This window comes from Psammomys obesus, unplaced genomic scaffold, assembly GCF_907164565.1.
Source record: "Psammomys obesus unplaced genomic scaffold, mPsaObe1.curated_primary_1811, whole genome shotgun sequence".
In the NCBI taxonomy this organism is placed as follows: Eukaryota; Metazoa; Chordata; class Mammalia; order Rodentia; family Muridae; genus Psammomys; species Psammomys obesus.
Window position 1 is genome coordinate 28787230 of NW_026596095.1, and position 23535 is coordinate 28810764.

Below are 23535 nucleotides of genomic sequence, written 5' to 3' on the forward strand. Positions count from 1 at the left end.
AGTGTGCCAGAGTTGAGGAGATAAGCCAGAACGTGATGAATGTCTCAGCTGAGATGCAACATTTTGTATGAGTTCAGGATGGAAAGCTACATAGTATTCTAAAGCCAGAATGTGATGAATGTCACAGCTGAGATGCAACATTTTGTATGAGTTCAGGATGGACAGCTACATAGTATTCTAAGAAAATCTGAACAAGAGCTAACATTTAAGTCTTGTCATAATGGAAGGTAAGGTTTTAAGCACCCTTGATAGGAAAAAAACATTCAAGATGTCTAGATATTGGGAAAAGGACAAAGACACACAAAAGTAAGTAGTAATTGATGTTTTATACCGGTAGACTGAGGACAATAACATCTTTGCATAAGGTAGGCCTTAGCTATCAGAAAGAGCCTACAGAGTCTACAGACATTTAAGCAGAAGCAAGGCATGATTGCAAATATGCATTAGACCCCTGACTCTGACTTACAAGTTAATAAAGGGATGTGGCAGAGCTGTTGTGATATAAGAAAAATAAGAGGAAGGAAACGGGTCCTGACCAGCAGCGTGGTGACTAGCACTTAAGTATTGGAAGATCACACTTCTCTCTTCTAACAATGACAAAGTCTAGAGTGAGTGGCTTTGTGACTTTGTCAATTCATGGTACTATGACAAATACCATGGACTTGGTGACAGTTATTCCTCACTATGCTGGAAGCTGGAAGCCCATTGTGAGGGAGTCATCAGGATTGAACTCTAGTAAAGGCTTCTTCCAGGTTTTAGACAGCCAGTCTCTTGCTGTGCTTTTATGGGGTAGAGAGATGGCTAGGGAGGTCTATGGCTAGGGAGTCTCTTTTATAATGGTATCTATCTTATTCAGGAGAACCTTACCCTCATCATCTAATTACCTTCCAAGGGTCCAATCTCTTGAAACTCCAACTTTGTGGAGTAGATTGTCAGCTATTGTTTTAGATAACACAAACATTTGCCAGCAATAGTGTTTTTACTTATGGACTACTGAGTTAGGGGCCTACGTCTGGTACCCAAAGATATCCAAGGGACAATTGGATATATTTATGTGGCTTTATGTGTCCCACAGTCTCTGTTCCCCTCCCCCTTTGTCCCTGCTTAGCTTTTGGTGTCTGTTCTTCTATTGTCTGATAGGAAAATATCAACTTCTTCAAAATACATATCAAAGTCAGAATGTGCAATATGAGTCTCATTCTTTGACAACATACTAGACTCCGTAAATATGTAGAATTATTTTGGGGGGTAGCAGTTTTAAAATAACACACACTTTCCAAATAATCATATATGGGTCTGGTTTTCTAAACAGACAATGGATCCCAATGTAGAAATTCACGCATCAGTGATATCATGTTGATATTTGTCAGCCAGGGTTAGAAGGGAAAATATCCAACAAGAAGAGTTCAAAAATAAAAATAGTGACTATTACTGAGTGTTTCTGGATGCCAGGCAAATTTCTACATATTTTTGTTAACTCATTCACTCTCTCTACTAGCCCCATAAGGTATAATTATTTCTACTTGACAGATGTGGCCTCCCAAAGTCAGGAAAGTTTCATTGGTTCTAGGTCACATGGCAGTGGTACAGAGAAAGCAAACCTCAAGTGTGGGAAGTTAACTACAGTTGGTCTATGGAACTAACTTGATTAAAAAGCCAGCCATGGACCAAGGAAAGGCTACCATGATATGGAAGCAGGAAGGCCTGCCAGCCAATGGAAATTAGAGTACCCAAGGGAGGAAAATGAGAGTGAAAAGAGTCAAGAAAGCCAAGGGAAGAACATTTTCTGAGTGTCAGGGTATTTCTTTCTACAGTTTCCATCCAGAGAATGATTTTGGATTGTGAAAAAATGGAGGTTACAGGTCAGGACGTCTGGGAAGCAATCTCAGAGATGACAGTAAGGCAGTTGTGGAGAAGTGAGCAGCCATAGGCCCTGGGCAGTTCTCAAGGTGGATGCAGCCAGCATGGTCTCCAGGAGACTACATATATTCTTTTTTTTTTTTCATTTTTTTTCCAACATAATCATTTTATTGATTATTTGGGGATCTTCACTTAACACACCCCAGACACGTCACTTCCCAGTCACCTCCTACCTCACAGACCCCAAAGAAAAAGCCCGACATACGTCCCATTTGTGCTGCCCTCACACTGACTGTAGCATGGTCAAACTCCCATGGCCAGCCTGCTGAGGACAACTCGGTCCTTCCCCGTCACACCCCAGGCGGAAGCTGCCAGCTGTGGAGAGCTATACTTCAGCATCCTTATTCCAGGATTGGGTTTCTCTGCGTAGTCCTGGACTCGCTTTGTAGACCAGGCTGGCCTGAAACTCACAGAGATCTGCCTGCCTCTGCCTCTGCCTCCCTGAGTGCTGGGATTACAGGCGTGTGCCATCGGGTTGTCACAGGAGCCTCCTATGACTCTCTCTCGCCTGTGGGTCTGCAGTCATCCCCGCCACTGCGAAGGCAGCTTCCTTGCCCTTCCCAGACAGTGCGAGCATGGAGCACAGATGTCCACACGGTTTCTGGGAGCAGCACAGACCGTGCACATCCACAAGGCTCTGACACTGGCATGTGCCACGGCCCTCAGTGAGGGCAGTATTGATGTGCATGGTCTGTTCTACTACATATATTCTTAATGATTAAGCTTGTTGGGTTTCCCGATGTGGAAATAAGTAATGTGAATGTGGCTCTGTGTAAGGCTTCAGGTTCTTTCTTTTATCCTCTTTGCGGATGTGTCCGATACTTCTAAGGCACTGTCAGAATACAAATCAAGCTAGGTTTAAACTCTTCTTGGGAAAAGCTGTATTTATTGGAGAGCCATGGGATCCGATTAAAGCAAATCTTCTGAACAATTCCATGCAAAATTATTGCAAGAGGTACATGGCCAAAGACATTGATGGTATCTGAAATGTTTCATCCACACAATTTTTATTCCGACATAGCAATACTCGGGATCTTCTGACCTGCCTTCCCAAGAGACACACAAAGATCTATGCAAACATGTAATGCTTTGCAAAAGCCACATTTGGATATGTTAATTATGGAACAGGGACGGAAATGGTCAATGCAAAGAAGACCAGCAGATTGCTTTCAGCAGTGAAAACAGCCCGAGAGCAGTTTGCATCATGGTCAGTGCTTTCCAGACAGACATTTATAAATTCTCAGCATCTGGGGACCCAGCACTTAGCTGGAAAGAAATGTGAATAATGGATGAGGCATTCTTGCACCTTTTGGCCTTTTAATAATGCAGGAATACCAAAATCCTGGTAATAAGTAAACGGTCTACTCAACACTCCGAAGAGACAATTAGTTCAGTCATGTCTGTACTACCTCACCCACACTTGAATTGGAACATGGAGGCTGATTAGTTCTACAGGGTCCTCCAGTACCAGAAATATACCTTCTTCTCAAACTTCCTGCTGTTTCTCAATGCTGGTCTGGCATCTCTATGCTCGTCTTATGATCTTTACATTTCCAGGCTCTTTTGCATCACCTTTCCCAGTCCTTTCTTCTCTCTTCTTTGTTTTCTCTTTTCTCCGTCTCTTCCTCATTTAGTAATTTTTTTATCACAGTACCTATAAAAAAATCTACTGGGGTTTTGTTCCAGGGTCCTTCTACAAAGGATCTGAGCTACTTTGGCTGGGAATGGAGTTATACCTCAATGTTTCCTGCATATCGTGCAGTCAGTTAAGGTCTTAGAAACTTGAACAAACATTTTACATCTTCAAATCATACATTTCCCCATTCTTTCACTTACTCATCTTAGCTACTCCTGGACCTCCAGATGGCTCTTCCTCCCTTCCAGTGCCTGTAGTGAAGCCACATTCTCTTAATTTAACACAAGGGCTGAGAGAAAAAGCTGGATTCATTCTCACACTTCATAGATGCTCTAGGACATCTCTCCACTTGTGGGTTGGAGTTCCCTCATGTTGTCCATTATGCATTGAGTTGCATTGAGTGCAGCTCCAACAGGACCTGCCCTGTAGACTTTCTTTCAACCTATTTTATTCCAAGCATTCTCTCAAATTCAGTGTTAGCCCCAGAATTGTTGTTCTAGATACATTTATTTTTCGTCTTCATTCCTCTCACATCATCTATCCATTTATCCATCCATCCATCCATCCATCCATCCATCTATCCATGTAGATGTGCTCATTTTTTGGTCTCAGCAGTGACATCTTCTTTGCCAGGATCTCCAATGTGAGCACATCCCCCAGTGTCATGACTGAAACCACATGAGCTTCCATCACTGTCACAGTTAAGCCACCACTTACTTTTAGAAGAAGCTTCCTCAACCTTCCCTGGTCTCTTGATCTAAAAATCCTCTTCTGTCTTTATCCATATCCAGAGAGAATTCATTTCAAACATATGCTCACATTGAGCTATAGCTGGTTGCCCAGATTCCCATCGCCAATGATGCTCACAAAATAACAAATTCTCTTTTTGTTCAGGCTCATTTCCAACCAGGCCCATTACAATCCCAAGCTGACAAATCTAAACAGTGCCTGCCCTGATTCTCTTGTCCTTTTATTTATCTTTTCCCAGTGAATCCTATTTCACATAGCAGTTGTTGGGAACCTCTTCCATGTCCCATGTGTTCTGATCATATCACAGCCATCGTTTTGCCTAACAATGATCTCCCAACTCCATGGATACTTCATCAACTTGGTCCCTTATGCCTCCCTGGCTTTGATATAGTCTCTTTTCTCTAAATCTGGACCCTGGGAGGAAGAAGGTCTGCTTCCTGGTTTATGTTTTAAGCTAATCCCTTATAATTAACACTTGTACCCAGTGTTGTGTCTGCAAGGGCTTGATGTTTTCATAAGGTTACAGCTTGATGTAGAGAGTCTTTCTAGATTGTGGAAAAACAGAAATATCAGACTATGGTCGAGGTCCAGAGGAGTATTTATTTTCAGTGGATATAGATACTTAATCTTTATACACTATTAGAAAAGATTTTGGCCTGTGAATACCAGGAATATTAATTATTATATTTTAACAATTCTGGGTGTATTAAAATATTTTTAATCTGGTTATATTAGTATGTGTCAGTCTTTGTCAGTCAAGCGCAATAAGCTCCAATGCATTCTTTCATCTTTCTGCCTGCCTTTTTGAGTTTGGCAGCTTTGGTAACAATTTTTCTGAATTTTGTTAAACCCTAGAGCAAAAATGGTCACCTGAAACTTAAAAGCTGCACTTAGCAATTTGGAAGCACTGATGTAGAATCAGAATGCCAGCAGTGACCACTGGGGTAGAAGTCAAGGCTGATGGAAGACAGCAGGAATCTTTTATATACTGTTCAGGAAGGTTTCTCCCTGTGTACATGCATGAGGGACCAGAGGGAGCAAAGTAGAGGTTGAGTTCACACAAAGAGATAAAGATGCTGAAAACTGAGAATAGTTTGGAATAAAGTCTATACAGAGGTCAAGTATGTTGAAAAGATGGTGTTTGGAGTATCAGTGAGTTTCTTTTTCTCTCCTTCTCCTTGGGTGATTAAAGTAATAAAAATGATGTTTTCCTTTCATTATTTGCAAAGACTTAAATCCTAGTATAAATAGACCAGAAATTAACAGAGAATAAGGTTATATTTGGAATAAGTTCAAAAACACCCAGAGAGAAAAAAAATACATCTATGTAGAAATAAGTAATTTCTGCTTCACTATCAGAGATGTCTCTTCATAATAAAGGACCTCAATAAATGCTGAAATCTAAAACTTAAAAGAAGTTATTTGCATTCACTCTGTATGCATAATGTGTATTGAGTTTCTGACAAATGTATTTGTGATCCAGACCAAAAAAATTACATTATCACAATCTGGGTTTTCACTTTGGAGTCCTTGGGTACAGAGAAAACTCTCCTTCAGATTAGTCTAATTCTCAGCCACCCTAATGTAGGCTCCAGGAGAGAACAGTAACTCTGGAAAAGAGAGAGATAAAAAGGAAAGAAACACTGAAAAGTAGAGAGAACAGAATAGTTTGGATGATGCTCAATTGCCAATGGTGTGATGCCCTCCTAGGCTGTGCTTGCTAAGCAACTTATGAAAGGGGGTGGGTGGCTTTGTTTTCATCTTGCCACCTGTTGCCAACCCACTGTTGTCCATCTGCTACTGCCTAATGGCAAGCAGCAGCTGACCCCAAAGCTAACCTGACTTGTGTATTAAACTCTCACAGTCCTGGTTTCTGACATAAATGTATCCATGCATATGATACATAGATTAGATAAAACCAAGAAAAATGTGCTAAATCTTCCAATGATTGTGTCTATCTCAGACCCCTGGAAGACTCAAGAATAAAATTATTAAGTCTGGCACAAAATTAGGACTAGAGCCTATTAATCATCCTCACATGGGCATTGAGACTATTGTAATATTTGGAAGGTCATAAAACAACAAAGATGTTAAGTTTAATTGTGGTCTACTGTCAGGATGTTTCTTCTCTGGTGGCAGTCAAGCTGGTCAGGTGTTGTCCTGGGGATCTGTCTCAGAATTGATCTTCTCATTGCCAGCTTCTTGTGAGATTTTAACTTAAAAGCCCTCTCCTATATTGTGCAAATGATCTACTGGCTGAATTTACTTTTGTAGGAAGCATAGGAAGAAAAGAAGTTGTACTAAGCATAATAATACTTCTCTGAAGATAGTATGCATTGCTGTTCTGAATATGGAATGTGTAAACATTTTCCACAGCATAGGGACTTTGCAGATATGATTGTGCTCCCCCTTGACAGGGTGGATATAAAATAATGACCATTGTTTTACAAAGTAGAGAGCCGATTTGACCTGTGGTCAGCAGGTATCATAACCATGGAATGATGAGACAGATGTTTCATTGTTGGATTTGAAGACAGAGGAAGGAATTCATGAGATAAGAAAGCAAGCAGACTGGAGAATCTGGGAAAGGGAAAGGGACTGAATTCCCCTCCCCACAAGTCTCCAGAAGCAAAGACTGCCCTCATGTACCTTAATTGCAGATATTAATGCTTGGTTTGGGTTGCTGGTCTAGACAGCACAAGATGGAAAGTTTGTATTGTCTTAAATTTATGTCAATTGCTTATGAAATGCGCACATAGAATTTGAATAATAACATATTAAAGGTAAAGAAAAATCCAACATGACCTCACAAGTACTAGAGTGATATGAAAGTCCCTGTTTCATGTTACTGTGAGGTATATCCTTGTTTTCATTAGAAGAATACCCAAAGGAGACAAATGGCATGGCCGCTCTGCTGAGAGGGACCCTTGGCACACTGCTTTGAAAGCATCACAAACTTTCTTGACTGAGCAGGCTGAAAGTGGCAGCTCAGCTCACGCATCTGTGGCAGCAGCAGCTGCTGGGACAGCAGGCAGAGCCCTGGAAATGAAGAGACTTGACGGAGAATGTTTGCACATGGTCACTGGCATCTAGCCTTATTATTATTAAAGGATGAAGGCAGGCAGACAGATTTGGGGGGAGGGCAGAGCACCCCAGTGTGAACACAGGAAGGGAAAGTAGCATGAGGTGACATTGACCTGAGCAGGTGGAAGAGGCTGGATGACAGTCAGCTGTTCCCCATTGCCCAGCTCAGCAGCCAGAAGCCTGAAGACCAGAGGTGAGGACAGCAGGTTCAGGAGTGAGAGCCGCCTGCTGGAAAGCTGTCGAGTAACAGGAGACAAAGACCGCTGCTCTCTTTTTTGGCCTCTGCTTTAGTAGAGTACAGGCACATGCTGTGCTGGGGGCAGAGGCAATTTCCACAGCAGCACAGAGAAACATCTCATTCCCAATGACCAGGGCAGGTTTGAACATAGGAATAAAGACTGGATAAAAACAGGGCAGGTTTCACTAAATCTGAAGGCAGATGTGACTCTTTGTACAGACAGCCACCACAATCACTGGGGGCTGATCTGAGGCTTAATGTGCTTGGTGGGATGAACACAGGTTCTCACACATTGGAGTTCTATGACTCTACCATGACCTAGTACCGCCCTGGGCTGGGTCAGCACCATGGACAGAGCAAAGGGCAGTTCCTACCTCCATATGCTTAGGCAAGCACAAAGCATACTATGAAGGCTGCTATGGGCTTCATATCTTTGGGGCTTATTGATTTCTCCACAGTAGCTCCTTCCACCTTCTACTGAGTCTGATACTAATGATCCAGCTCCTTGCAGAAGTAGATCAGCCCATTCATGTCCCTGTTTCTGTTGGAAATAGAGTACACAGAATTCTTTTTTTTTTAATTTGTTTTTAAGTACAGAAACAACACCAACCAAGAAGGAAACCAGACAAGTGAAGCAAAGTGGTGGCTTTTTTTTCTTCCTGCCCTCTCTTTAGAGATCAGTTGACTATAAGAAAATGAAATTTAATCAGGAAGCCTAATTGTGAGACTATCCTCAGAGGGAAGTTTGTCCATGGGGTATCGGTACATTGGTGGCACATCCCACATGGCTTGACAGTCCTGAAGAGTGAGAATTTCTAGTGATAGAGAAAGAACATAAGAGTCATGGGTTCCCAAGTATGCCTTCCCTTCCCTTCCCTTCCCTTCCTTTCCCTTCCTCTGTTGGGCCCAATGTGGCTAGATCTTCCTATCTGGAGGCCTGTAAAAGCCCCAAGCATAGACCAGAGCTACTTTATTTTTCCACTTAGGCCTTTAAAAGAGCTTGGATTTATTATACCTCTTAAGTAGCCTAGGCTAATGGCTCAGTATGGACAATGCCTTGGTTTAATTAGTTGCTGTGCAAGCTGCTTGTATCTACAGTGGAATTCCATGCTGCTGCCTTTGCTGCAGTATTTCATAGAGTTCAGGAGTCAATTCAGCCCTCATTCAGGTCTCTGCTAGAAGCAGATGCCATGCCAAAAAGCTGCTCAGATCCCAGGGATAGTTCCTGGTGATACCACTCTAGGGTTCACATATGTGCAGACATGTATGCTCCATGGAAAGTTGGGGTAGAGATCTTCTGTCAACCGATCTTGAGTCACTCTTCAGTTTTGTTTCAAAGTAAAACAAGTGGCAGAGACAGTTTATCGTAGCATTCAGCAGGTTCAGCCAGGACCCTAACCAAGAAAGTAAGACTGGCTACCAAAAAGAAAGACAACCTCAACAAAGGAAGGTGACCTTTATATTTCTGAGTACAAACAACCTACATGATCCTAATGTTTATTATGACATTTCTTTCCAAGGTCACGATATTTTGTTAAATCTTCCTAAATCTTTTGACCTTCAGAATATTTGGTTCTTATCCTCCATTAAGGTATATAAATAACCTAACCTTTGTGACTCCAAAAAAACAGTCTATCAAGATACTGTTTTAGAATATAGCTCATTTCAGCCTGGTTATAGGTTCACATTGTCTCTATACCATGCAGAAGAGAAGCTGTGGGCCAAGCACACACTTTCTGACATAAGTCACACATCTCAATGACGCTGAGTGGCTGTTTCCAAGAAGGCCAGAAGAAAAAAAAATGTAGCTGTAAGATCATGCTTCATTAATGAATGAGCCTGTTATTTTTATTTCATCATTGTATCCATATCACATATCTTAACCAGTATGATTTTATTCAGGAAGAATCTGTAAAACTAAGTCTGTTATGTAAAAGTCATAGTGTATTTTTAAGTGGAAATGGGCATGGCATATCTCAAATTAGAGCACGGAACACTAACAGTACAGAAACCAAGCCTGTGTGGCATGTCCTGAGGTTGACCCCTCTTCTGACGCAAAACTTGCATGTGGCATCCACTGCATATGACTAGTCATTTTGACTCACAGGTGGATTTACATGATATTTTATTTCTGAGGAGTGTTCCACTTATTCATTAAAATATCTTCTATTTCTGCTTGAATATCTTTTGTGATTTCATTAGTTTTTTTTTTGTTGTTGCTTTTCTTTTGTTTTATCTTAGATTTTGTTTTTTGTTTGTTATTTGTTAGTGTTATTTTATTTGAGTCAGGGTCTGATTATGGAGTTTTAGCTTCCCTGAAACTCAACATATAGACCAGGCTGGCCTTGAACTCAAAATATCCATCTGCCTCTGCCTCCTGAGAGTGCTGAGATTAAAATTATTCAGTACCACATCCACTCTGTGCTTTGGTGCTTGTCTCTTGTATTTTTTTTTCTTCAAGTTGAATATCCTAACTGTAGTAACACTAGTCACTGTTTTTCAGGAAAAAAAATGTGTTAAATTTAAGTAAAGATGTTTATAGCTAAAGTATTTATTCCTAAGTTAGTTCCTCACTCAGATATTGGTGTGAAGATAGCTGTTCTCACCAACCATCTCTAAGATAGAGAACAATTTCACATGCCACAGGCCCAGTGCACCATCGGCCAACAAAAGACAACATTAGCCATTCTGTGTTTGTTAATCACAGCTTATAACTTTATTTTTATAGCATGACATATTGGCATATCAATGTGCGAATATGGGTTTAAATTTTTTAAGGAAATTAACATAAAATTCACAATCAGTTTTTGATTGGTAGACAATAAAACTTGTTTTATTGATAGGAAGGTGCAAGAGGTCATGTACCAGCTCTGCATGGCAGCTTATCACAGGCCTTCTGGTTGATGGAGAGGAGAACAAAACGATGTAGATAAAGTGTGTTCTAGGCCCAGCTGCTACTAAGTGGTACTTTGTTTTTTTTCTCTCTCTCTCCTCTCTCCCTCCCTTTCTCTCTCTCTCCTTTCTATCTCTCTCTCTCTCTCCCCCTCTCTCTTTGAAAAGGGTTCCTTCCCCTTTTGAAGACCTGGTCTTCATAAGGGAGAACTCCCTAGCTTCTATAAAACCAAAGCCTTGGACTGACTCCAACCCAGACTTTGCATTCAAAATTTTTTGACATCAAGGTCATGGCCTACAAGCAGATAAGATTTTGATAGGTGGTCCATCCTGCCAAGAAAACTGATAATGATAAGGTGCTGTCTTCTGGCATTCTATGTTGATTGTAGAGATGGGATATGCATTCTACATTGTTGGGTACAATTACCTCCCAGAATACAATGCATCTTCTTTCAGACATCCCAGGGAGATAATTTGGATGTAATGAAGATCTATAGTAATCAGATAATTACTATCGATTGCTCTTTAGATGTCTTGATGAGGTAATTAGGGCATACTGGAAAGAAGCTAGAACTGATTGATTGGCATGACTGTAATCTCAAAGATTTCTAATTATGTTTCTTTTCTTCTAATGGCTTATAAACAAACATCATTTTAGCTTTAGAATTTGTCAGGTGCCAGGTTCACTGGGAACATCAGCTTTCTCTATTATGCTAACTAGACACTGAACATGATCAACATAAGCTCATTATGTGTTCCTGCTGAAGCAGAAGCAACTACAATTAACCCTCACATCTCTTCCCTGTTCCATAGGCTGACAGACGATTCTTGCCAGGGAATGGGGTGTACGGTGTCAGGAAGGGTATACTGGGAGAGTGGCTATGTGTGACTGTGGCTAGATCTGTAGGTCCGACTGGCTATCTTGGGAGTCTACTGAGGTAAGCACAGCTGAGGACAGTGACATGGCATCTGTGTCATGGTGGCTAGCTGGCTGCTCAGCTCCTGTCACAAGTAATAGCTACTCATCCCCAGCCACTGAAGAAAGCAGGTCAATACTGTCAGACATCTGGACCACACACTTCTCTGGGCCAGAGGGGTCTTGCCTCATGGCTTCCATTAGACACTAATTAGAGGACTCCTTACCGATACCATGTTCCCCACTATCCTAGTATTTCCTATGCCTCAAAGGACCTTTAGGTAGGTAGTGATGGAAGCTAAGACCCAGGAAGCAGCAGTTTCACTGAGCTGTTGGCATCTTGTCCATGATGTTCAGTAGTGACTAGATTGTCAGAGTGTGGCTCAGTGTTCTCTCAACAAATGCAAAGCCCATGCATCTCTGGGTATCTAGCAAGATGGAGCCAACTTGTCCTCTGTGGTCCCTCTGTGTTTCACACCGTGGTTGTTCCTGGGTGCACACAGATGGCATTCTGAATGAATGCCTGTATTCTTGAAATTCCTTTTATTTGCTGAAATATCGCCACAGGGGGAAGAGGACACTCTCAGTCCTGATGCAACTTAATGAGCTGGGTTGGGTGGGGGGAAAGCTCCCCTTATCTCAGGAATAGGGGAGAGGGAAGAGGATGAGAAGGTGAAACTGGGAGGAGAGGAAAGAGGGGGTACAATTGGGATGTAAAGTGAATAAATAAATTATTAATTTTTTAAAAAGAGGGAAATTTAAAAAAAGAAATATCACCACAAAAGACAACCATGTTTTACTTTATGTTATTTACAAATATCATTATTTCCCTGGATCCCCACTTCTAAAAAATCATGAATTACACAATTTTTTCATCATTAGAATTTTGATAGCATGAGAGGAGTGAAGTACAAGGGTGGCCCATTTGTGCATTGATCTTGATAACTTACAGTGTGCTGCTGTTTGGATAATTTCAGCTGTAGTTGGAAATGCTTCATTAAGTTCCATTAAGTAGCTTGAGGAATGGAAATGGATATAGCCTTTGTCTTCCTGTTACATCTCTATGCTGTAAATAAGGGCTGGAGTGGGTTTTCTTCACCTAGAATTTCTGAGAGATAAGGTATTCTTCTTTTTAAACTTTAATCTGAGTAACTGTTTGGTTCAGAAACTGTTGCTTAAAATCTTCGTTACCTGTAGCCAAAGGTTTTTTTCTCTAATAGGATATATATCTTTCTTTTAGGCTCAGCTGGTAAAGTTCTGACCATGAAATCCGAAAACCTATGTAACAAAAATGGTAAATGAAACATGTTAGCAATCCTAAAAATGAGAGAGACAGAAAGGTCAACCTCTGGGGTTCCCTGCCTAGTTTATTTGAATAGGTCAAGGCCAGTGACAAACTCTGTCTCTGGACAAAGGTGGATGCTGACCTATGTCCACTTCCCCTTTGGGGTAACCAGGCCCATTGCACACTCGAGCTAGGTTGGAGGGAGAAAAGCTTAGCAGAGAGAGGATGAATGAAGGGCATGAGCTTGGTCACGGTGGTGAATGTTTGGGCAATACACACACCTGGGTACAGCTTCAGAGAACTGGTTAAGCTTATTGGAGGTGAAGTGGGTATTTATGCCTCTGAGGAGGTGGTCAGGGTCTCTGGGTAAGGTGTATGTGGCTATGTACCATTGGCCAGAGCAGGGGTGTTTGACGATGCTTCATCTGCATGCTCATGGACTGCAGCGGGAGGGGACCTTATAAGGCCAAACAAGTGGTGAAGCCTGATAACTGTCAGGGTAATAAATTCTTACCAGGGTTGATGGTGGAGAAGTCTGCTTTATGGTGTCAGGTTGGGAGGAAGAGGTAGCCAACTCCTGCCATCCTCATGCAGGGTTTGAAGCTATCCTATGCAGGGTTGAAGCTCACTGGACCCTTCCTCTGTAGCCCTGAACCATTACTGTCCCCAGGTGGACATCAAATGAATGCCCCTCAAGGTTTTCTGTTGTGTGTCACCATGGGCACCAATGTTTTAGTCACTATGACTTAGGTACTTTATAACTTTTATCACTTCATTTTTTGTACATAATTTAATACGAGACTGGACTAAATGTCTAAAACAGTCCACATTTTTGTATTGGTTGGTTTTATCAAATATAACATAGAAAGTTGCCTTTTAATTATCAGCCTATTTCTCTCAAATTTCAATGAAAATCTGCTTATCTGTTTACCTATATTTCTACCACTATTTTTCTTGTATTAGAATCTCTTCCCATTCTCAATGTCAGTCTCTTGTTCTTGTCAACTACCAAAAAATAATAAAAAAATAAATAAATAAGTAAATAAATAAATAAATAAATAAATCCTACCGTGTTTCCTCCCATGTGGTGTGATGCAGATTGCACAGGCTACTTGTCAATGGGACTGAGGCCCATGCAAGATGATCAGGATTTGGTGGTGAGGGTCTCAGACCCACGGGTGGCAGATTCGTGGCATTTACTAAGTACGGTAGTCCATCCACCAGACATGGTAAAGAAACTTATTTACTTGATGAGAGCTCTGAGAGAAATCAGGCAGGTCCACCAATAATGCGCCTCTGCTTGGGACATGTCATTGTAGGAAGTTCTGCAACTGGAGAGGCAGATGGGAGGACAACTCCTGGAAGAACCCAAGGCTCTTCATTTTAAAGGCAGCGTCCACAATCTGCGCCTGTCGATTCACGATGTCGCCCACTCCCTCTGGAAGAGCAAATTGCTGGCTAAGTATCAGGTAAGGCAACCAAGAGGCACCAGCTGCTTGGAGACAGATATAAGATAGATGATTGAGATTTTGTGGCCATGGAGTTTTCTTGGAGATATCTCCAATGTCTTCCGTGCCAATACTTATTTTTCCAAAACAGTATGGGGCCAGGGTTTTGAAAAATGCCCAATAAGCGTATTTAAAGGAATACTTTTTAAAGTATTCTTATAATAACTGTACTGTTACTTTAGTTTTAGTGAGTTAGTTGTCAACTTTCACTGCCTCAATAAGAACAACCTAAAATGCATCTGTAGAAGGAAATGGGGCACTATTATCTGATCTGAGGTATACTGATCTTCCATCTTGCTAGCTAACACAGCACTCATACTTTGCAGGAACCAGAGTTTGGTGGCTGACATGGTATGTCAGTGAATGGCACACTGTCACTCAGTGGTTCTGGATTTGGCACTAGAATGTCAGTCTAAACACCATGTTCTTTCATGAATCCTTTCTTTGGCTTAATTACCACAAGAGTATAGGATTAGCTCTGTGCAATGGTCTGGATTTTTACAAATAAGCATCTGGTATGGACTCGGTGCTTCATAGGCCAAGGACTTTTTTTTTTTTTTTTTTTTTTTTGTGGTGAAGGATTTGCAACTAGGGCAAGCTTCAGTTGCCCTTGCCCTGGACAAAGGGAGGATAGAAACATTCAAGGATGTGGAACCATCACTCCATCCTGGGGCTAGCTTTGCTGCTCCACTATGTCACATCGGGGATTATTTCAATAAGAAATGATGGTATTGGAGGATTTATTTTAGGAGCTGTCTGCACTTTTTCAGACAGCTCATCTATAGTAGCTGTGTTGTTTTTCTAAATGAGAGGCAGGCACTCAGGTAGGTGTGGTTCCTATAGCCTGATTCAGTGGGTTCCAGTCTCATCTCATCCACGTCCTCACTGTTCAACATTGGCTGCCATTTAACCTCTCTGCACCTCTGGTTTCTTGTTCAAAGAGATGTGAGACCATATCTGTACACAGGACAGTCATGAGGCTGGATGAGGTGAAAACTGAGAAGCAGCAGTTGCTTGATGGGTACATCCAGCATCTCTTCATTGCAGTTGCCACGCCCATGTCTTCCAGGAAATTCCATTTTACCATATCTGGAGTGGCTCTCAAAGAAACCTCCACTGCACCTTCACTCTGGAGAGACTCAGCCTGAACACAGTGGAGCTGGTTTGCAAACTCTGTGTGAGGCAGGTGGAAGGAGAAGGGCAGATCTTCCAACTCAACTGTACTGTGTCAGAGGTAGGACGCTCTTATGATCTTGGAGAGGGCTTCAGGGGAAAGAATGCCCCCCCTGTGTAAGTGATGAGGGAGACTTCCCAAGCTGGTTCCTATGTGTTTAATGCAACTAGGAATGGGAAAGGAATCATTTTTTCAAAACAAAGTTTTCTTATGCCATCCATTTAAGATTCATAGTGTAACTTATAAAAAGAGGTCTGAGAACAAGATGTGACAGTAAATTCCTGTAATCCCCAACACTCCTGAGAGTTGCTGCAAATCCAAGAATAGCTTGGCCTAAATAGTGAGTTGCAGACCAGCCATGGCCGCATAGTGAGACCAACACAATTGAGACCTGAACTTCAAGGGCAAGATCTCAGTAGCGTGTGCTTGGCACTTTCCACCATCCTTCGTCTGCCCCACCTTTCCCTCACAGGGACTTCTGTCATCTTGGCCTAGTCTTGTGCAACTGAGTAGGAGAAAGGAAAAGATGGGTGCCCATTCCCCCACTCTTTTCCAGATTGAAAGGAGAAATCTTTTGGTCTCCTTTCTTTCTCTAACCTCCAAATATCAGAGGAGATGTCCTTTATCTCAGGGTGGGAGAGATACTCCAGGAATAGAAGAAAATCTATACCCTCCATAGCTGCCTCTTTTGCCTTTCTCTGCTATGATTTTCACACACTCAGCTGAGCATTTCTATACATTCATATTCCAACAGTAACAATAGTTGCTGTTATTTCAAACCTCTCTGTAAGGAAAGAGGAGGTACCCATGACCTTATCTGTCCTCTTTGGATGCAAAGACTATGGTTTGAAAAGCGGTAAGCCTTCATGTTGGAGGAACAAAGGAGGGAGAATAAGCCAAATGGTCAGAAAGCTGCCCCTCCAGGCCCCTTGGAGCTCAGCTCCATGCTGCTGCCTGAGCCACAAAGCCCAGGAAAACTACAGCCAGCAGTGTATGATTTAAAATACTTTCTTGTCTTGTGCATAGAGATGACTGCAATGTCAGTCTGTTCAGACTGCCTTGCGCCACATGTCCTATTTAAAGATGATCTTCCTTAGCAAACGAGGTGGGGGGCGGAGGGTGTTAGGGAGCATGTGAGCTCATTGAAGCTCCAATCTTCTTTCCCACAGCCTGTGAGGCGCAGTCATCCTCTCCTCCTGTAGTTTCATGAGACTTTTGACTCATAAACAACTTTAGTCACAGACCTCAGTGACATTCATAAGGAATGATCTCTGTGTCAGGGTGCCATGGCAACCGCCGGGCCTTTGGATGCACAGCCCTATCTCCCAGGCACACAGCACCACCCCTGCTGGCTTCGGAGGGTGTTTTCACTTTCCTGGCCCAGCAGGTCTGCAAAGTTCAATAACCACCCAGCTCCAGTGACAACAAAGGCTGCGGAATTTTGGAGGGGGGGGGTGAGGAGTCTGGCCCTTTGATGCGTGCTTTCTGTTCAGCATGAACATTTGCTGTGCACTGAAAAGGTGGATCAGATGCAGCCACAAAGAAATGAGAGCTGTTCCGAGTTCTCCCCCAACAGGGCTGCTAGCTCCTCACACAGAAAGGGCAGTTTTGCAAAGTGTGATCACAACTTAAGGACTTCTTTCTGGTGCCAACACAGAGAAAAGATGATTGCTTTTGCAACTTGGCAGTCATCTCAGAGGCCAGCCCTGTAGTCACGCGCCAGGCATTTGCCCATGTGTGACACAAACAAGCACATGGTACAGAGACTAGAAGAAGTGACCAGACTGGAGAAGACTGGGGGATTAAGGGGCACTCAATTGCTTATACTTCTGGGTCACTGCATCCACCACTGTGGTTGGCATTTGAAGGCAGGTTGGGTTTTGGAGGAGGGAGGAGGGATCTGGTACTAACGCTGGATCAATGAGCGGCTCTATGAGGAAGAACAATGAGCTCTGGGGAGTCCGGTGACCGAAGTCCTCAAGACAAACGGAGAAGTGGTCCAGTATGACTCCCAAGCTGGAACAAATAGAGGAAAGGCTTCATTTGTGGGTCCTTTCCCTGAGCCCTGTCCTTCCGTCACAAGGCAAGGTAACAGGTTCTAAGAGGAGAACCCTCTACCCAAAACAGACCAGGCTCGACGGAGCATGCGTACACCGTGGTTTTCTCGGGACCCACCACCTGTCCTTCTATGCCCCCTTTACCAAACGGTCCTCAAAAGCCTCTGACTGCGAAAAGGAGGTTTAAGAAGAATACCCAGAAGCCTAAAATGTTGGTGTGAATGAACGTCAAGATGAAAAAAAGCTTGCTTTCTTTTTTTTTTTTTTTTTTTAATTTTAGACAGGGATTGGTTGACGAAGTTATCCAAAGTGAAAATATCATACAGAGAAGAAACACTTGAAATTTTGCTTTAGGCTTTGATGTTATTTTAGATGTAGGCAAAGACCCATCACAGTTAATTTAATTTCCAGTGTAGAAATATAGCTAATTATCTTCCCCTTTTCACTTTCTTATGCTTAACCTGGTATACTGCTGTTTATTAGGGCCATTGAGAAAATTCAGTGTGTTAGTGTTTAAAAAGTATCATAAATGCAACTTGCTCCATAGCACAAAACCGTATCCATCATTCTTCGTATTGGAATAACTAGCTTTGGTAAGCGTTCCCTCTCCAATCTGTGGAAACTGTCACCAGCCTAAGCATCGGATGTCCTTTGCTCAAGATACAACTCGGATTACAGATATGGTTCGGAGCACTCTGATCTTCTAGAAGACCTGGGCACAGCTCCAGCGCCCTCGTGGCAGCTCACAACTATCTGTAACTACAGCAACAGGAAATCTGATGTTCTTTTTCTATACTCTGGGACATGGTACACATACATACATGCAGGCAAAACCATAGAAATAAATAGCCGGGTGACAGTGGGACACACGTTTACTCCCAGCACCCAGGAGGCAGAGGTAGGTGGATATCTGACTTTGAGGCCAGCCTGATCTACAGCGTTCCAGGATAGTCAGATTTACACAGAGAAGCCCTGTTTCAAAAAGCCAAAAATAATGAATAAATAAATAAATAATCTTAAGATGCAAAGGGGGTTCATGGCTAACATAACTATATTAAAAAAAAACCCACAGCCACCTAAAGGTTTGGGCTAGGAATGCATTTCAGTAATAGAGAACATGTATGATGCCTGAAATGTGTGTGATCACCCAGAACAGATGTTTGGTTAATGCTGAAAAATCATATGGTTAACTAAGAGAATTACAACATCAAAAGCAGATGGTACCAATATCATAAAAGATTATTGTAATAAACATTCTGTGAAGGTAATCCTTACTTTTACCTGGAAATAAAGGAGAAATGCATGGCACTGAGATTACTACATGAAATTTAAACACAAATGTATAATTGCATTTTTTCTGATTACCTTCAAGGTATTATAAAAATGCACTGCCAGCCGTCCAATAAGTGTAGAAAGAGCTTGTTTCATAGACACAGAGAGTTGCAGGCCTAGTAGCCAGGTTGGGTTTCTGGGCAACGTCCACATAAAATGGTATTGGCCCTTACGCAACAAGAGTGTATGAGACCTTCCTGAGAGCCAGAGCTATTTTAAACTGGCCTTTCTTTACCTTCACGGTTTCCCAATGAGACAAATTAAGCCTTTATTAATATTTAGTTGAAAGGAAGTACAATGTACTACTCTGCCAGTGGAATTTGTCAGGAATGGGCTTCACTGCCTCCCTTCCCTAGCAAAAAAAAATACCTCCTCACATTTTAGCAAAGAGTAATCGAGTAGCTTCGATGAACAGGGTCCCTCCCGCATGAGTAGCATAAGGGGATCTGTTAATAAAACAACAGAAAAAATACTCTACCTGCCAAGAAATTTAAGAGACGAGAAGAATTTTCAGTCTTCCGGTCTGCATATGGATGAACCTGAAGGATACCAAAGAGCTATCATGACCTGGCAGGCCTCCAAGCAGAGTGTCTTGGTACATATGAAGAGGACTGCTACAACACACGTCCTTTGGGCCAAATTCTGAGGCATTTGTCTCGGAATTTGAGATGAAAGGAAAGGGCAAATGAACCGTCAGAAGGCTGTTTCTAGAAGCAGTAGTAGGAATAGGAATCTGGACAGTCCACGGACACTATATCAAGTCAAGTAACACCAAGACGGTTACCTGAAAAGGAGTGGAGCCAGATTGGGAAGAGAGGGTACAAGAGTTGTAGGGGTTCCCAACTCCAAGTCCGAAACGGAGCTCAATTTCCACCATTGCCTGTATGGCCCCTTGCAATTCTAGGCAGGGGTGGTGTATATATGCCTCACTGCTTAATCAAAACTAGGGGATAAACTCTTGAAGAAGAGCTTAACTCCAATCCTCTCAAACTACGCCACAGTTTTCAAGAGAGGGCACTTTTATAAGTTGATTCTATGATAGCAGCATTGCTTTTTAAGAAAATCAGGCATACACTGAGCTATAGACCAATAACTATGACAAAATAGACACAACAATTCTCAACAAAAATGTGATCAAGAGGTTTCATCTGAGGGATGAAAGGATAGTTTATACATGTAACCTAAACATCATGTATCATAGTGATAGAATAAAGAATATAAATTATATAAACATCCATGTATAGGAAAGGCATAACACAATTCAACAACTCTACATGTTAAAAAAAACTTGAAGAGTTTATATATATATGGAAGTAGCATACTTGAAATACTATGTATGAAAAACCCACAACTGTGTCACACATAGTAGGAAAAAGCTGAAGGCACTTCCTCAAAGAGAGGGACACATCTATGGATATTCACCTTCATGTCTCTTATTTAGCATAATACAAGAAGTTTTATCTAGAGCAATTTGTCAAGAGAAGGAAAGGAAATGCAAACAAATATGAAAGGAAAAATTAAAGTCTTCCTCTATTCTAATGGTGTAATTCTATCCACAGAAAAAGTAGACTTCATACTTGATAACCTCAGTAGTCAGATATAAAAATCAACTTGTAAAAATCAATAGCCTAGTTATAAATCAAGGATGAATGTCAGAGAGAAACCATTACTACAATCCATAAAATCCAGTTTACAGTAGGCACAGAGATACAAAAAAAAAAAAAAAAAAAAAAAAACAACAACAACAAAAAAAAAAAACACCTCGGGATAAACTTAATAGAGGAAGAAAATTATCTACAATGAAAAGCACAAAGCATTCATGAAAGATATTGCATAACACACACATACAAGATGGAAAAAAACACCCTTGTCCATGGATTAGCAAAATTAATGTTTTTTGAGGTTCAACACAATGCTAAAATTCATAAGAATTTGGAAATAAAAATGAAATAATGTAAGTACCTAAAGCAGTCCTGAGTGAAAACGGCAAAGTTGGGAGCATCACAATATCTGATTCTAACATATACTATCAAGTCATAGAAGCCCAAACAACATAGGTACATAAACTGTCAAACATACTGCATCCCAGAAATAAGCCTATGCATTTACATCCCGATAGTTTTCAACAGAGGCACCAAAGATGCACTTTGGAATGACAACAACCTCGTCAATAAATGATGCTGGGGAAACTCAACCCATGTAGGAGGCTGAGACATAATCCTCCTTACGCTACACAAGCAAAAACAAAAACAAATTAAACTAAGCCTTAAGGCCTGAAACACTGCAACTACTGGAAGAAAACACAGTGAAAACAACTCGTGACCTTGTTAAAGGCAGTGGTTTTCTGGACAGGGAGCCAAAAGCACTGGAAATAGAGCAAAAATTGACAGCTAGGATGACCTCAAATTACAAAGCTTTTGTAAAGGAAAACGGATCAACAGATGAAGACACAGCTACAGAATGGGAGAAATTATATACCAGCCTTAAATGTGGCAGGTCTTTGTCTAGAAAATAGAAGGAACTAAAAAAAAAAAATCATTCTAATTTTTTAATTAAATTTTAATTTTTTTTAATATTTGTTACAGTTTATTAACTTTGTATCTGAGATGTACATTCTAAGTTTTAAAATGAGTAAATTATTATGGGGGATACAAAATGAATATAGTGTAATTAATAATAATAAGAATAAGAAAAAAATGAGTAAATTATGACAAAGACACTTCTCAAAAGAATACAAATGGCTAACATGGAAAAAGTGCTGAGTTAACCATCAGGGACTACAAATCAAAGCCACTGTGTGGTGTCATTCACCCCAGTTAGGAGGGCTAGGATCAAAGTGACACACAAATGCTAATGAGCATGTGGTGAAGAGGGATGCTCACATGTTGACGGAAATGGGAATTAGAACAGTCATTACAAAGATGCCTGAAAATACTAAATATGGTCCACTGTATGATCCAGCTTCCCCACTTCGAAGTACATAACCGGAGGGTACTGAACCAGCATGCCTAATCAAACGTGCCTACATGCCCTTGTGTACTGCAGCACAATTCACTCTAGCTAAGTCACAGGTTCAGCCTGGGACCCTCAGCAAAAATAAATACCCTGTGTATAACAATGGAGCATTACTCAGTCATAAAGAATAAAGGAATCCTGTAATTAGCCATGGAATGGCCAGAACCAGATAGAGGTCCTTATGTTAAGTAAAATGAGCCAAACACAGAAGGGCCAATCCTGTGTGTGTGTACATGTCCCACAACAATAAAACACTGACCCTGGAAGTGAAATACCAGGTACTGAAGGTTGGAAAAGATGGAGTTAAAGAATAGAGTGATGAGACCTGGTCACTTCACCCTTTATCCTTGTATGAGGACAGAACATTAACGAGATAGAGTTAAAATATTAGAGTTAGGGTGATGGCTCAGTTGATAAAGTGCAAGGACCTGGTTTTGATCTCCAGAAACCATGTAAAAAGTAAAACAGCGGCACATGGTACAGCATGCATTAATCATCCCGGCACTGAGGAGGGGAGGAGACAGAAGAACACCTGAGATGCCCTGTACTCAACAGGCAGCCAGCCTGGCCTTGCAGAGGAGATCTGGATTCAAAAACTAAAGCCAGGTAGTACCTGAAGAATGATACTCAGAGCACATACACATACACACACACACTGCTACAAAATTTTAAGGTAGGAACTCTTTGTGAAGAGAAAGGATATTAAACACCTCCTGAATGAACAGGAGCAGAGAGGGGCAGGGTGATGCCTGTGGGTGAGCTCTATGGGAAGACAGTCTGGCCGGGGTGCAGGCTGGATAGCAGACAAGCAGCAAGAAGATAACTGTGATAAGGAGAGTTGGGGCCTCACAAGCCAATTTCTCCCTGTGCAAACTTTAACTTCCAGTCCACCCAAGGACCATCAAGGTGGGATGTGTTTGAGGGGGTGGTAGGTTTCCCTTCCAGGCCGGAGGAGTAGGTTGTAATTTCCATAAACAAGGTCACTAAACTGGTAATAGTGTGGAACTCCTCTGCTCCCCTCCAAGGCCCACTGCCGTAAAGCAATGCAATGCATGAATCCCAACATTTCAGACATGAATCCACTAACAAGCCTTGATGTGTGCCCCTGAATGACTTGCTGCTTGCCTCTTTGGAGCCCTGTGACCTTAGAGGTTATGAACTCATGCTTTATGGCAGAGCTCTGTGCCTGAGGGGAAAGAGCTACAGGTTTGGAGTCCACAGAGCTTTCTAATCTCACTGGATGCTCCTGAGCCACAGCCCTCAGCCTAGCCAGGGAGCCAGAGCTAACACAGAGGAGCCAGTGGCGTCTGTCTTTTTGCCAAGGTATGGATTTTGAGCCCTGAAACTTTGTTCAAGGCCAAGACTACTGTGCATAGTATATAATCTAAAAAATAAAAAGATTTGCTTCAACATATCCCCCAATTCCTCAATGGGCCCTGTACAGAAGGATTACAGAAATTGAAAAATCAGCATTGGTTACTGACCCCCCAAAAGGCAGACCTGTGGGTCATCTTGGGGGCCTCAGGATCAGGACAGGGCATAGGGGCTCTGACAGCAGGGGCACTGACCCCCTAAGCTGAGCACCTGGCAGGACTTCACAGACTCCATGATGACCAGGCCTCTGTGGCCAGTGAATGCTCCAGCAACTAATTGTGCAGAATCAAGGAGTTACCTGCCTTAAAAATAAATAAATAAATAAATAAATAAATAAATAAATAAATAAATAAA

At 41.8% G+C, this 23535-nt stretch overlaps 1 protein-coding gene across 1 annotated transcript in view; it reads left to right on the top strand.

Annotated features, from left to right (window-relative positions):
- Unc5c (unc-5 netrin receptor C) overlaps positions 1-23535 on the top strand; it is a 307297-nt gene that overhangs the window by 280776 nt on the left and 2986 nt on the right. Inside the window, exons 13-14 of the mRNA XM_055628168.1 lie at positions 14041-14190; positions 15299-15463. Of these exons, the coding sequence (XP_055484143.1) occupies positions 14041-14190; positions 15299-15463 (315 nt within the window). The remainder of the gene's footprint in view (positions 1-14040; positions 14191-15298; positions 15464-23535) is intronic.